General features: G+C 54.6%; 5 protein-coding genes across 5 annotated transcripts; 3 read left to right on the forward strand and 2 right to left on the reverse strand.

The window, feature by feature from the left end:
* Window positions 1–648: 648 nt before the first annotated feature.
* Window positions 649–1,426, forward strand: AYL99_05114 (hypothetical protein; the record flags this gene model as incomplete). The annotated part of the gene is made up of 2 exons (XM_018836626.1): window positions 649–1,082; window positions 1,135–1,426. The coding sequence occupies 2 exons, from the start codon at window positions 649–651 to the stop codon at window positions 1,424–1,426; spliced, it is 726 nt and encodes a 241-aa protein (XP_018693479.1).
* Window positions 1,427–1,806: 380 nt separating this feature from the next.
* On the forward strand, window positions 1,807–3,663 carry AYL99_05115 (hypothetical protein; the record flags this gene model as incomplete). Its single annotated transcript, XM_018836627.1, has 2 exons — window positions 1,807–1,963; window positions 2,015–3,663. 2 exons carry the CDS (start codon window positions 1,807–1,809, stop codon window positions 3,661–3,663), a joined length of 1,806 nt encoding a protein of 601 aa, XP_018693480.1.
* Window positions 3,664–4,088: 425 nt separating this feature from the next.
* Window positions 4,089–6,248, reverse strand: AYL99_05116 (hypothetical protein; the record flags this gene model as incomplete). Its single annotated transcript, XM_018836628.1, has 1 exon — window positions 4,089–6,248. The coding sequence occupies one exon, from the start codon at window positions 6,246–6,248 to the stop codon at window positions 4,089–4,091; it is 2,160 nt and encodes a 719-aa protein (XP_018693481.1).
* Window positions 6,249–7,025: 777 nt separating this feature from the next.
* Window positions 7,026–8,954, reverse strand: AYL99_05117 (hypothetical protein; the record flags this gene model as incomplete). The annotated part of the gene is made up of 5 exons (XM_018836629.1): window positions 7,026–7,754; window positions 7,809–8,211; window positions 8,298–8,671; window positions 8,726–8,800; window positions 8,856–8,954. The coding sequence occupies 5 exons, from the start codon at window positions 8,952–8,954 to the stop codon at window positions 7,026–7,028; spliced, it is 1,680 nt and encodes a 559-aa protein (XP_018693482.1).
* A 3,131-nt stretch (window positions 8,955–12,085) lies between these two features.
* AYL99_05118 (hypothetical protein) lies at window positions 12,086–14,665 on the forward strand (the record flags this gene model as incomplete). Its single annotated transcript, XM_018836630.1, has 1 exon — window positions 12,086–14,665. One exon carries the CDS (start codon window positions 12,086–12,088, stop codon window positions 14,663–14,665), a length of 2,580 nt encoding a protein of 859 aa, XP_018693483.1.
* Between the last annotated feature and the right edge of the window lie 889 nt (window positions 14,666–15,554).

Below are 15,554 nucleotides of genomic sequence, written 5' to 3' on the forward strand. Positions count from 1 at the left end.
CTCGCCTGCGATTTCCAAATTTAGTCTCTTGTTGGCGCCCATTTTCCAGGATCCGATGCGTCCAGTTTCAAGTTTTTGTGTCCTGCTTCAGCTTCAGGAAACATCAGCCAACCATCGCATATATGTCATGCTAGCGACTCGCTCGCTTCAAGGCCTGCCGATCTGCTGAAAAGCAACGCGCGTTCCTCCTTCAATCGAACCTCTCGTTGGTATTCATTCTGCAACAATGCGTCACCCCCGCAGTTTTATCATGGTACCTCGTCTACCTCCGCTGCGACTGGTTTGCCATGCGAGCTGCTTCCTTGACATCGCATCGCCTAATAACTTGATAAAAGAGATGTCTTATCAGGCAAGTATCGACTTTATAGGCGTTCTCAATCCTCTTCGTAAATGCTATTGCTTTTTCTTACTGTGGAATGCTTTTCCTTGTCGCTTTGTTATCTTGATTTGATATCACCACTTTGGACCGCAAAAACTTTTCTCTGTCTGCGATAATCTATACCTTGTATTCAAGCAAGCATGTTCGGTACTAGAAGGAAAAAGGGGGAGCATCCTGCCCGTCCATCGCTCTCAACTATCCGTTCCGATGAAAGCCAAGGGCAGCGTGATACAGTAGCAATTACGCGAACAGAATCGGTGGCTACCAAAATGAGAGGTTCAAGTTCCCTTGGACGCAAGAATTCAACCAAACCTGCAGCTGTCGCCCGCTCCGACACGTTATCATCCAGACCTGCCCTAGCCCGTGTACCTTCTATCCAAACACGATATATGGAGATGCTGCTGCATCTAGATCAAATCCCCCGTCTATACAACATCTTGGCTGGCCTTTTCACCTGGATTCTCCTGGCTGGCTTTCTCGTCGTTCCCGGCACCTTTACCACTTTCAAACAGTCAAAGGCGTTCCAAGACGCCGACAACGATAATGACAACAACGAGGTGGCCCACGCAATCGTGCATTCAATTGCCAATATTGGCCTGCTGTGGCTTTCTGGGGCTTTCTGTGCCATTGGAGCTCTAGGATGCCTTTGGTTGTGGTTTCGCTGGCGCAAGAACTACGTCTGGCTGATAAACCGCATCTTTTTGTGAGATCGTCGCCCCCGGTGACAGGGGCACACGCTTACCGGCTGATAATAGACCAGTTACGATGAACTCCGTCGCCGGCTTGCTAACAACTCTCGTCAACGTCTATACAGCCCAGCACGGCGTGTGGAGCGTGACGGCAAAGATCACTGCTATCGTGACAGGATCTTGCGTCGGGGTTGCTGGGCTCCTTTTCGGGTGCTATAATTTCTGGATATTGCGCAGGGTGCAGAAAGTGCATGAGCGAGAAATGGGCCTCAATGTTCATCACGAGGACGAGACCCTGGTCGAGAAGGTGAAACGGAAGGCTCATGAACCTCCATTGCAGCCCGGCAGCGTGGTCTGAAGTCGGACTATTTCCTTGGATTCTAATGCTGTCTCAACCATCTGATGCTCTTACTGATTCCGCTCGCTGCTGCCGGAACGAAATATCACAGTCTTACCATGTTTTGACGCTTGTCGTTGACAGGCAGGAGCGGTGGAAGAGAGCATCTCGCCTTTTGTTTCAATTTATCACCCTCATCTCTAACTCAACTCATACTTCCTCACTCCCTAACCCATCTTTTTTCCGTCTCATACACGCCCCTAGAACTATCACGCAGCCTACTCTTATCATTACCCACATCGCACCTAATGGCACCCACAGCTTCTTCTTCTTCTGCGAAGTCGACCATCCGCCGGGCCGCTCGTCGAGCAAGACATCGGGCTCGCCGCTCTGAGCCAAACATGCCACCGTCAAAGACACCCCGTCGACGTGGCCCAAAGCGAAGAAAGCTTCGTGAACAGGACTCATTGGATCTCAACAACTGCTACTATACAAGTGAGGACCGAGGATTCCACCTCGATCCCGATATTCGTGTCGGTCTTCAAACCAGATGTGATGGTATAGCTGCTTCCTCTGAGATGCTGACTCCTGGCTAATTCTTCATGTCAGCGAACCCTTACTGGATCCCCGAGGGCGAAACCACCGATCCCACCGTAGTCTTCGAGGAGCCATGCCCACCGTCCGAATTCTCTGCCGCTGACAGATCTGAAACCCTTTCCCCTGCAATGTTTCCGGAAGCAAGGGCCGCGAAGGTCGTCTTCAAGAGAAAGGAAACACAGTGCCCTCCTCAGACGGACTTCCTCACTAGGTCTGCCTTACCTTCGCCGCTTTCTGTCTCCATTCATGCCGCCGCGCCTCCCAGAGTCCAATTCCCAGACTGTCGCCTGGAGGATTCGATGAATGGACGTCCGCCGGATTATCACTCGAACTACCTCAATGATATCAGGATTCCAAGTCCGCTGCTGTATCACAACGCACAATTCGACTACGTTCGTCCCTCTGATGCTCCTCCATTGGCCTGGAGTTCTTCATTCTCTGAATACATCCATGGACAGCAAAAGCCAGAACCTGACTTTACCAGCTGGCGCCCCGTCGAGGATAGTGTAACCCAGGATGAGCGTACGGATCTCCAACGTCATGGAAGCCTGGGATTTGCTATCTGCACGGCTTCGTCATCGAAGCACAGAGCAGAAGCCAGCCACATCTCGGACGAGAGTCATGATTCTTCAACTCATCGTTTTGTCCCCTCGCCAGGAGATGATCCTCGCGGCTCCCCAGAAATGGGTGGGCGTAACCAAGAGTATTCGTGTGCTGCGGATGTTGGCAGAAGCCCGGCCGTCGCTCTCCATGGCCATGAGACTCCGTGGTACACTGATTCTTTCATGCGAACGAGCTCGCACGATACAAAGATCAACATGCCTCGCAATGTCAAATCCACTGGAGACGATTTGGTCTTTCCTACACTACCGACCCCGGTCTGTCTTCAACGAAGCTTGTCGGCCTACTGCAGCCCCAGCAATACCGTTCAGCCTGAAGGAAATCAAGCCGCCAACAGTTGGGAGCGAGCTGAGGAAGGCTTGTCGTCCGGTCCCGATCTGATCGACAACACTCCGCCATCTACTTTTGACACGGTGGAGGCAGCAATGCGTGCAGTCCGCAGGGATCGTGACGCGCTGTCTACTCATTTGTCCTCAGAACGCAAAGATGATGGAGGGGTTACTGACGAAGCCCAGCCTGGCGCGGCAGCCAACGTCGTGCTTCCACCATGCATGGATCTAGTTCCAGCGCGTCTATACCAGCACCAAGTTATTGTCTGGCCTCTGTCAAACTCGATTATCGATGCCAAAAAGAAGCGTGTCAGGGACAGATGGGGTGTTATCCACCTGGTAGATTGGCTGGAAAAACTAAATACGCTGGACCTTTATGCTGACGATGGCCAATTGAGTCTACGTGATCTCGCACGTCGACCTGACGAGAGCAACTCCAACTTTAGCAAAGAGATTTTAGCCTCTGAGCCTACTCTGAGTTCATCCTCCTCTGTTCGCGTTCACTGCAACAACTCACAATCGGACGATGAATCAATTTCAGGTCGACGTGAAGAAAGATTATTCACCGGCAGCGAACACGACTCGGAGATCGACCTGGTCGACGATCTTGTGAGTGACGATGAGTGGGCCAATTGGGATTGGGATTTTGAGCCAGATGATGTGTTTGAAAGGATTGGACTGTTTGCCACCGACTGGGAAGCAGCAGGGTAAGAAAGATATGGCATAACTGGGTGGAATGAGAATGGCCAGGGTGTGTGGGACATTTACGGTGATTGAAGCATCCTACAGATGGGAGGTCTAAGGACAAGATGGCGGTTAGAATGCATGTTCTCGAACTGGTGGCGGCCAGAGACTCTTCGTACACATGGCATACAATCAAGAATTCTCAGACTGCGATTCCTAGGTTGCATTGAATGGAGGCTGTCGTGCGGTAGGTTCGGTAGGTGAAGTTCGTTCTCCTGCGATGTCGAAACTATCTTGCTATTGAGGATGGAGAGTGATAGAAATACATGCATTCTGACAGTCTGTACCGCGACCTGTGCCTGCAGCCCTGCAGCATGCTTTATTCTCCTTTCCTGCAGCGAACTACCAGACGTCACGGCTACTGTAATTGTCCCTTTACCTGGCCGCTTCGACTACTCCTCCGCCTCGCCGCCACGAAGCAACCCATCATGTCCGAACAAGGCGTCGTAGTACCGCTCACCATCCTCATCACTGCCTGGGCCGTTCCCGTTGCCGCCACCGAACCACGTCCCCACGTAGATGGCGAGGTACATGGCCCACTCGGCCAGCAGGCCCATGTCGGCCTTCATGCGCGACATGCGCTGCGCACGCACGTGGATTGCATGGACGCGCGGCATGCGGAGGGTTTCGTAGGCGCGCAGAGCCTGGGTGAGGGCGCGGTGCAGGAGGGCGGGAGAAGGAGAAGGAGATGGAGTGCCAGCAGTATCGGTAGTGCTGTTGCTGCTGCTGCTGTTGGTGTTGGCTCCATGTCCCGCGGCGGCAGCTAAGGACCGGCTCAGAAACACAGCCAGCGCCTCGGCGTCCTCCAGCGCCTGGCTCGCCCCCTGCCCGCTCGACGGCTGCAGCGCGTGTGCTGCGTCGCCGACCAGCACGGCGCGGCCGCGCAGGGTCCAGTGCGGGAGTTCCGGCGTCGTCCAGGTCGGGTACGCCGTGTCCAGGGCCTTTCCGGGCAGGAGGAAGAGGAGGCTATTGTTCTCGTTGTTGGTCTTGGAATCTGTGCGGTGGCTGCTTTGAGTCTGTTGTTGTTGCTGCTGCTGATGCTCGGTGTTGGTGTTGGTGTCGTTCTCTACACACGCCAAAATCGCCTGGATCGCTGGGTTGCGCCAGTTCCGGTGGCGCTGGAGCAGTGCCGCCAGGGCGAGTTGTTTGTTGAATTCAGCGGCCTTTCCGCGGTCTGTGCTCGCAGGCTCTGTGTGTGGGATACTTCCTGGAGCTGGAGCTGGAGCTGGCGCTGGAGCTGGCGATGGAGACTCCGCGGGAGTCGAGTATGGAAATGGGTTCGGGCTGGAACACGTCGACCACCATCCGGCCAGCGGTCCTGGGGCGGGGATTGGCAAGACGTGAGCTGTCGCAGGAGCGGTATCCGTGTCTTTCGTCGCTGCTGTGGCATCTTTGGGTGATGGTCGGGACGACGTCAGGTACCCGTACCCGAAGAACCCATTCGGTCCGAACACGATCGTCATGGTGCCTGGTTTGTGCCCCGTGGCTTGCAGCACGGACGAAGGCACGAAGCCGCCCACGCCGACGAGGCCTTCGTAGCGTGGTGAGACGTAGTCCGTCTGGATGGCTTTGGGGTGTCCGAAGGGGAAGAGTGAGCTAGGGAGGTACGAGAGGATACTCCGCAACCAGCTCGAGGGGAGTGGTGCCTTTCTGGTCGGGCTATGAGGTTGGCCGTCGTGGTGAGTCTGTGCTGCTCCACCACCACCAGTCGTCGTCGTTGTCGTCGTTGTCGTCGTCGCATGATCAATCCCGTGCTGGCGAAACATAGCCCGCCGCACAATACTTCTTATTCCATCCGCACCAATGACTAGGTCGGCTTCCTCTTGGGAGCCGTCGTCGAACTTGACGACGTTGCGTGTCCTTTCATCGCCGATGATTACGTCGACGACTTTTCTGCGCATGATCACGCTCGGAGACTCCCTCGTGACCCGGTCGCGGAGGATCTCCCAGCACGATTGCCGCGCGATCATGATCCCGTGGTATGGGCATGGATTTCGCAGCGTAGACGACGGGGATGGGGACTGTCCGGGCTTGCTCAGAGAAGGTTTCATCGTGGCGGCGGCGGCAGCTCGCGGCCGAGCGAGATCGACTTGGCCGAGTGTGAAGCCCCTTGCCGTACTGAGCTGCCACCGCTCAATCGGATGGCCGTACACAGCCATTTCCTCGATCAAGCTGCTCGACGACACGCCATGAGCCCCGCTTTGCTGGTCACCGGTCTTGTCCAGGCGAGCGAGGACGTTCAATCCGTTGCGCGCGATGCCGATTGCCGCCCCGATCGCCTGCGCGGTGAAGATCGGGTCTGTCTCGCTTGCAGCGAGTGCGACGGTCGGTGATTCTTCCCGCAAGTTGGCGTCGTCGAGGGCCGGATTCACCAAGGAGGCGTTGAAGTGGGATTGATGGATGTCGTAGGCTTCGTAGATTCTGATGTCATATTGTTGCTGCTCTGCTTGGGAAGAGGGAGTTGAGGAGTCGCAGAGAACCAGGTGCTTGCGCAGGAAAAGGTAGGTGCTGAGACCTGAGATGCCGGCGCCGATGATGATGATCTTGGCCATAGTGGGAGGGGTGAGAAGAAGGCAAAGATGATCTAGAAGAGACCCTGCCTACCTTTCCATCAATGCTGTGGTGATCAGAGAAGCCATAAACTCATTTATATAGACATTTCTGCGCCTGCTGGGTCTCGCATTGGGATCGAGACATTTGGAACGATCGGTGCCTGTGTCGCCAGGGAAAATCTTAGCGCCATCGCCACAATATCCCCGGTCTACTGCACAGTACCGGATATGGTATCTCGAATCATTAGCAGCAAGCCATGATGAAGTACTGAATGGCAGAAAGATCAAATGCAAATGTTGATGCCTGGTCGGGTGGCTGGAGACGTTATCTGTGATTGGCTGGGGACGAAGGCGTGGAGAAAAGCGATACGTCGGATTCGGAGAATTAATGTGACTGGAAGGGGATGGGCAACGCTGATTGGTGGTTGAGGTGGAGATCCCGGAAAAACATCGGCCCGGAAGGAGCAATGGCAGCGTGCCCTCTATTACCTCGTGTGCACTTACACGACGAACCTACTGGACAAGTAGTAGTCACTCAAAAGCCACATGGTATGCTCATTGTGACTTCTTGGTGCCGCAAAGAGGCAGGCGACGGCGTGAAAGACACGGCAAGGTAGGGTTGAGAAATGACTGCTTCGACGAGCGTGGGCCAGGAAGATAGAGAGAGGGTGAGAGAGAGGGTGAGAGAGAGGAGAGAACAACTGCCCTCCTTGACTCTCCAATCAGACTTCGAGCAGGTAATTGCCTGTGATAGTTGACCATATGCTGATGCCTGCATCAGCGACGGCCTTCTGGCGGAGGCACGCCATCCTCCGGCCCCGTCCCCAAGATTCGTTTGACCTGTTCCCCGGCCGCCGGAGCGTCGTCGCTACTGTCCTTCCGTAGCTTGAGTTTGCCAAATGCACTGGAAACCATCCCCGTCACGCTTCGCTTCGCCTTGCGTCGCTCGCGGGCTTCCCGTTCCTGAGCCTCGCGTTGCTGTTCCAGGTATTGCCTTTCCTTCTCCGCGCTCTGGGATTTGTCTCGCTTCGCCTCTTCCTCCATCTTGACCTTCTCTGGATTGAGTAACTTGTCCTTCTCGTGCACGACGGTCTCACCGGCAGCTTTGACGCGCTTGCGGGTTTTGGTGTAAGTTTCCAGACCAACCAACACCGCATAGCTGCGGGATATCGACACGCGTGACATGTCGACACCTTCATCCCGAAGACTGTGCACAAAGGCTCGAAAATTTGCGGCTGGTGGCCGATAGTGTCCGCTCAAGGGCGATAACCGTCTCAGTTGACCGTGCTTCACCTTAATCAACCCTGCCGATAGGATCCGCCCGCCGTACAGGAATGACGAATGTTGGAATGCCCCTGACTGTTTGTATCCGATGTACAATCGAAATGAGGTATCACACACAAATATCCACTTGTGCCCTTTCTTCAAGCTCGTTCTGATCATGTGGTTGAACAATACTGCCGCACTGACATGTTTGATCTTGGACACTCCTCTGGCTCGATGGAACTGTTTCTGGTCAGTGGCCTTTTACCAGACAGCGGGATCGAGGGCAAGACATACTTCTTCGTTGACATATCTTTCTCCTTCATCGCCCACCGTGTTGTCATCTTCATCCTCTGACTCGTCCGATGAGCTGCTGTCAGATTCACTCGCTCCTGGGGGTGGTACGTTGTACTTCCATTTTGGCGCAGAGTCATCTATGGGGACTATTCCGTTGACGCTGTCTTTGAAGAGCTCGTCCTTGGTCCAAACAAGTTCGCCATTCTTGGCCCAGATAAGCAAGCCATTTTCGTTGACCTTGACGAGATAGTTCAGGCGTTCTTCGCGTGACAGGTATCGCACTTGCTCCTTGTCCAGCCGCGCTCGGCTACACTCTGGGAGGTCCAGATCCTTTCCACCCCCTTGGTCCAGCCAGTAAAAGAAGTTCTGATCGGTGTCTTGTGTTTTCCAATAAGCATGGTATCTAGTGTATCATTGTCAGCCGGTATCGACAACGCTCGACCATTCGAACACATGGATCCATTGGTTCGGTTGGGAGCCTGCACTCACTTGCGCAAGTTACTCCCGTAGCGATGTTTGTGGTCAACCATCTCCAGGAAATATTGCAAGTCCATCATCTTGGCAGTCTTCTTCCTCATGGCGGTGGCCTCGGCTCGCCTTATCCTTGCTGCTTCCATCTTTTCCCTGTCTTCTTGGGTCATACCACTGGGTGAGCCCTCCACATTCTCGATATTGTCATCTGAGGAGAAGTCAGAGATAGACGGAGATCGATCGTCGGCGCCAGCCCTGCGTGCAACTTCCGCCGCTCGACTCCATTTCAGCCTCGCAGGAGATTTAGTGCTCTCGTTCGGGTTTGCGTCGTCCAGGGAAGAGGCGGGAGGTTGGGGCGATGTGTGCGCTTTGAATTGAGCATCCCGTACTGCCTGTTACACTTGTCTCAGTCAGGGCCGCAGCACGACCAATGTGTCACGCCTGACCTCATACCACCGAGTCGAGGCATCCAGACCAAAGCCGTTCAGTTGACGGCGCGTACGATGTCCTCTGTAAGTTTTCTGGGGGACGAGGTCAACCTTTGGCCATCGGGACAAGCGAGGACGAGATTCCGACCTGAATTAGCACCGCCGCCTTCTTACTCTCCTGGGCATTGAGGTCTGTCCTGGATGACTCTAAGGGCTTGGCAGAACCCTCTGACGACTCAGCATCCATGAGATGAAGTTTACATGTTGAGAATAGTGGTTTCTAGAGTGTCACTGTGCAATGATCGATGTGTTCGGAGAGTCACCGGTTACGCGGCGGCACTACGCTACGTCATCGCAAGGCTGAGACTGGAGGCGGCGAGGCTGTCTATGCCAACCCACACAGAGGTCGATAACAACCATCTGGCCATCTTCACTCTCTTCATCCATCTGCACGTAGGTCAATTGAATCATCTCTTGCTTGTTGTCATCTCTTCCAAGACTTATAGCAATCTACCAATGTCCAGGCTCGCACACACCACCTTCACGTGTGTCTCACAACCACGAGAGGGTGGTTCCAGAACACCGGTTCCGGGGGGATTCCCCACTGAGTGGCAGCTTCGATAAACTTTTCGTTTTGTGCAGGGTTCCCCAAGCCTCGTGCGATCTGTCTCGTCGGAGCAACAGAACAGATCACGTATGCAAGGAAGATGTCGATATGTCGTCTTTCGCTTCATGTTCCACCGGAAGTCTCCAAAGGTGTGGCCGGTGAATGAACGCCGGTGAGGGGAGGGATGGAGCAAGACAGGGGAAGGTGTTGGGGTAAAGGATAGAAATGTTCAAAGCGAAGGGATCAGCTCAATAGCATCTCTCGGACAGATGGCAAATGTCTTCAGTTCGAAAGCTCTACTTGATAAGAACCCCGCGTGTATCCTCGTGCATTGTCGGGGGGTTTTCCTAGAAGCAAGGTTTGTGTGTGCGTGGCTCTCCCACTAATCCACAACGTCCTCGTTACTGGCAGCCGAGATGCAAGACCCTAGGGTGCGTCCAAGCTGGATTGTGTCCACAGGGTCAACTTTGCAGAAGCCACGTCTTGTGAAGCGAGCACGAAGAGCGTCGACGGCAATGTCCAGGTGGCCAGTCTATTGATGGACCTGTACATTCCGAAATTTAACGAGAATATCCTTTCGGCCTGCCTGCTACGAAGGAAATGGAATCGTTGTTGAGAGGAGCAGGGACGCCTGCAGCTTCGACATCCTCGATCCAAAAGAGCCATCACTACCTCACTGCACCTGCAGCAAATCATCGGGACCACTTGACATGTGAAGAGACGATAGACAATCCGATAATCCTTCAGAAAGCTGCAGAGCTCTCATGGCCTGGAGTTCGTGGAAGTCCAGAGTTGGGACATGTCACGCCATATCCGCCGTCATTCCGTTGTTGGCGATGGAGGGACTACCCTCGTACTACTAACCAAACGCTGACAGAATGACGGTGTGGTTTCCCGTGCGAGGTACTGTATGTGTACATACCCACAGCCAGCCCAGGACATGTCGATGCCCATCATTGCTTCGCCAGAAAGATTCTCCTATCAGGGGGGCAGCGTCGATCAGCACACGATGCCAGTCGACGAGCAATACTATACCGGAGATCGACCAGCTGCTGTCGTCGATGGTGTCCCTGAAAGTGTCTCACAAAGGGAGGAGAGGCAGGCTCTCTCTCAGCTGGCGGGTGGGTGAGTGGGCACTACTGCGTGCCTACGAACACATTATCCATTAGAGTTGGAGCCCAGCATTTGTTTTGTGAAGAGACGATCGTCTCATCATGTGCCCATCACGAGTTTCCGTAGGCATAATGGCGCCAAGTGGAGCGTGACTCGCCAGGAGCGACTCAAAGGAACGCCGTGCCAGCCGGAGAATGATGGCCGACGTAATCGAGGAGAGTCAGTCAGAAGTCAGAATGATCCGAGTCATGCCTTCCTGACTTGTTCTCTTCTCCCCCTTGTGTGTCCCGCTCCTCCCCCGCTTCTCCTCACTCCTCACTGTTCACCACACAATCTCCCCCTTCCCGCCACCGAGTCAAAACACCAACTCAATCCCGCTCACCTGACTTTAAACCTTCGTATCGCCATGGAATTCGTTTCCCATCTCGCCGTCTCAGTGGTCCACGCCAGCCCCATGTTGGTCAACCTTCGAGACAACTATTGCCTAGTTGCTTCTCGAGACCATTTCTCGGGACTGCCTCTACACGCTAGTGCATCTCGAGAACCGGCCTCACGCCTTTTGCCTTGTCCTCATGCTCACCCACAATAACCCCCCTCCCTCTCTCCTCTCGCCCCCCGGGGCACCACAGCCTACTACATACTCCACAGCTCTCCAACCACGATAGAAAATTTTCTCTATCAGACGCCCTGACTGGTTCTGATCCCTCGTCTAAGGCCTTCCCCCCCTTGGCGCCCTGACTGTCTCGAACTGGCCGTCGATGCCATCGACTCGGCCAGGATTGTGCATCGGCAACTCGAGGACATAACCAGTTGGAAATAGCCGAACCTGCATATTCCACCGGCACAAATCCGCCCATACTATGTAAGTCTCTTGTAACGGTCCTGGCCAGGATAAATCGGCACGGATGAGAATCGGACCTCTAACCATCAGACGGGGCCCTCCCTAGCTCCTCGTGCTCCTCTCTGGCCCACGCTTCTTTGAATCTGCCAACCCTTTTCGTCCGAGCTGGGCTCTCTCGCCAGTGGGGAAATTCCTGCTCTGCTCTCCACGTGTGGTTTAGCGAAGGATTGTGCTCGACAAGTCTGGATCACCTAGCCTATGGACCTAGACGCTACGGAGAAAATCTTCTCACCAGCGGCAACCTCCAGCCGCCTCTCGTCAAAGCCACCTCTCGCCCTTGGTCTTCCAGGACTCGGGGCCCAGGGCCCAGTGCCCACGGCAGGCGTAACTAGCCAAGTCGACCAAGTTACCCCAAGGCCTCGACCGGGGGGGCGGTCGAGATCGCTTGCTGGTCCAATCGCTGATCGTCAGAACACTTGCTGCCATCGAACCGGGGTAGTCCGGGGTAGGGGTGCGGACATTGGCTTTGAGGGTTCAATTGACTCAGTCTATTATTGCCCCGTTATTGGAGCCCAGTCTGGTGGACCTAGGGTCATGTCGGATCCGTTGAGATTTCCCCATATCAGTTCCTAGGACCCTCCTATGTACTCGTTGCCCCTCGCTATCTTTTCTCTCGCCCGACCCTTTGTCCTCTTTTTCTTCTCTGTCCTCTCTGAAATCGCTGCAGTGCCCTCCCCAGCGCTCTGAAACCAGCCCGCCCCAAAGACCTCCTGTGCTCTCTTGTCCACCCTCACCTCGACCGTCCCTGCTTGTCATCATGGCGACAACCACCCATACCCAACCCAAGAGGAAGTCCTCCGCCGCCGGACTTCCCACTGGTGGGAGGACGGTCAAGCGGAGGGCTTCCAAAGCCTGCCACTGTTGCCGTGGCAGGAAAGTGCGTTGTGACGTGGTCGAAAGTGGAATCCCATGCACGAATTGCCGGCTCGACGAGGTCGAGTGCGTAGTCACCGAAGGAAAACGCCGGAGGAAATCCTACGCCGAGGGCGAGCTGTTCCACCAATCGCCCTGCAATTCTGTAGAAGAGGAGAAGGAAATTCCTCAGTTTCCCATCTTCGATGACATTGACGAGCTCAACAACTTTGTCCCTTCTTTGCCTACGGCAGAGCCAATTCATCCCCAGCACGGCTTGGAGGACGAGATGGTTCACCACAAGCCCCATATGCTTTGTGAGTCTGCTCCTTGCTCTGGATTTGTCGAACCCCTGCTCATGACACGGCCTCTCTCAGACCAGACACAAGGTCACCGCCTCAGTCAGGAGGAACGGTTTCGACGATTGTCGACCGCTGGCAGCAACCAGCTCTCTCCACCACTCCTCTCTCCGGCAATGTCGTATTTCCTTCAGCACTCGAGCCGGCTGAACATCGTCCTTCCACCCTACATGCAGCCCATTTCTCCCAGGATCATGACCGAAGATCTGGAGTACCTGCAGAAAAAGGGGGCGTTCTTGATCCCGGAGACGGGCTTCCGCAACGAGCTGCTCCGGTGCTACGTTCAATACGTGCATCCTTTCCTGCCCATCATCGACCTGCGCGACTTTTTGACGACCGTCGAAAAGAACCAGCCCACCAATACGGTGAGCCTCTTGCTCTTCCAGGCCATCATGTTCGCGGCAACTGCATACATCGATATGCGATATCTCATCGCACAGGGATATATGACCCGCAAGGCAGCCAGGAAATCCTTCTTCCAACGAGTCAAGCTCCTGTATGATTTCGATTACGAAGTCGACCGAGTGACGGTCGTGCAGGCTGTCTTGCTGATGACCTACTGGTACGAGAATCCTGACGACCCAAAGGACGTGTGGCACTGGTTGGGCGTGGCCATTTCGGTTGCTCGGACCATTGGTCTCAACTGTGACACGTCCAACGCTTCGCTTATGAGCTTGCAACAACGTCGTCTCTGGAAGCGCATCTGGTGGTCTTGCTACATGCGAGACCGCCTGATCGCTATCGGAATGCGGCGCCCGATGCGGATCAACAGTGGAGATTTTGACGTTCCGATGCTCGAGGTGTCCGATTTCGAGACTGAGGCCCTTCCGGCCGAGCTCAGTAGGATGCTCGGGGGCTGTCCTGCCGTGCGAGACACGTCAAAGCGCGTCACCCTGGCCAAAATGTGTATCGGTCTCGCCGACCTTTGTGTCCGCATCACCCAAGTCCTCGCCGTCCAGTACTCGACACTCGGCCACAAGATTGGAGCCACCCAGGAGACCACGATGAGACTCGTCCCGAAGAAATCGGCGGCAGACCCCTGTGACGTGATTCGGTGTGATCGTGCGCTCGATCAGTGGCACAAAGACCTTCCCCATGAGCTCCATTATTTCGCGCCTGATTCTCGCGAGCGGACAAGCACCAACGATGGAGAGGTGATCAATCTACACCGAGCTCTACTGACCGGAATCTACCTTACGGCGATCAGTGCATTGCACCGACCACAAATCCTCCCATCAGCACCCAACGTCGTTGTCGCCCCGGAACTGCGAGAACTGTCCCGGAGGAAGGTCCGCGAGGCTGCCAATGATATCACCGAAATGTACAAAGAACTGTTTGCGCATGATTTGATCCGATACCTCCCCAATACCGGAGTTACGTGCCTGCTTCCGGCCATCATCATTCACCTCCTGGATATCAAATCAAGCGACTCCAACACGCGACAGGCGAGCATTCGCAAGTTCCAGTTCTGCATGCAGGCCCTGCAGAGACTGCGGGAGATGTATGCTTCTGCGGATTTTGCCTTTTCATTCCTCGACGCCGCTGTTCGCAAGACCAATGCTCAGGTCTATGCTGCCACGGCCACTGGAATGAAGACACCATTCTCGCCCGGTTTGACTGGGATGGACAAGAAGAAATTCCCGCCCGGACCGTTGTTGCTCACACCCCCTCCGGAGGCTATGCAAACCGCAAGCTTGCTGCTCATGAACTCGACGCTGGCGCCGGAAGAGCGAAATCTCATTGCCGCTTACACTCCACCAGAGTCGGATATGAGCTTCAGCTGTCAAACTGCGGAAGAAACCGTGATCACAGCATCAGAAGGGAATGCCAAACACCACGTGGGGATCAACTGTGGGCCGGAGGAGCACCCGCACGCTGATTTTGAAACTCTCGTTGACCTGGAAGGGGGCACGGATTTATTTTCGACCGTGGAGGATGGTCTGGATTTGAACATGCAATGGTTGCAGGGATTTGACGCGGACAACAACACGCCTAACTCGGGAGAGTTCCCATTGGAGACGATCGAAGAGGTTGATGAGCAGCGAGAGCAATGTGGTTACGCAGAACAGGAACTTGACACGGCCGATGAGCTTGTACTAGGGTTGGCTCTTCAAGGCGAAGCCTGAGGTATTGAGACGAGTAAAATGATATACAATGAACTTTTACCTTTGAGCCTTGCTCTCTTTTCTGAGTCCAAATCGAGCCGTTGCTTGGAACCGATATTCGCAAGATGATAATAACAATACGAGGCTGGAGATGGCGTTGATATTGCCAGAGCTTCACAGCGTAGAAGATGCAGTTGTGGCTTGCGACTTGGCAGCTCGTTGGTGGCGGGCCACGTGACGCGTCTTCACTGCACTTTTTCATTTCTCTCAACATCTATCTCACACTCTCTCACTTTTTGCCTTTGCCCTTCCCTCCTTTGTCACAATCTCCTCATCCAAAAAGCAGACCGGATTGTCCTGTCAGCCTCTGGTGGCCTCTTGTACTCTCTGTGCAGACATGAGCAGCCATTCTGGCCCTCAGTCCCCCCACTTCGAGCTCACAGGATTCAACCCCGCCTGTTGATCGGCGGTGGACCGGTCAACTCTACCCTGCAATGTCACCTTGAAAATATGACCAGTGGCAATAGAGATAAGGCAACTCGTCTTGCAGCATCCTTCGAGTTCGGCCTCTTCCGCAGCCAGCCGGCCATCTACCGCAAATACGCTCGAATCACACTCCACACATCAACGGGTTTTCTGGTGGTCAATGAGCTGCACACGACCAGCCTCCTCGCACATACATAGCTCTCCGGCCCTCCGATGTCCGTCACTATCCGTTGCAACAGAAATCTTGCCACACCATTGCTTGTTGCTTGCTGTTTGCACCATCACACAAGACGTCTACCAAGACCGCATCCTCGGGCAGACGCGTTGCCAGAAGCTGCCTATTGGGTGAGACGCCGTTCGGCAGCGCCGTGGTGTTCTTCCAATTGTTTCTGGAAATTGGTGGACAAACAACCAAGGCGGGGTG

This window comes from Fonsecaea erecta (assembly GCF_001651985.1).
Source record: "Fonsecaea erecta strain CBS 125763 chromosome Unknown Scaff4, whole genome shotgun sequence".
NCBI classification, from domain to species: Eukaryota; Fungi; Ascomycota; class Eurotiomycetes; order Chaetothyriales; family Herpotrichiellaceae; genus Fonsecaea; species Fonsecaea erecta.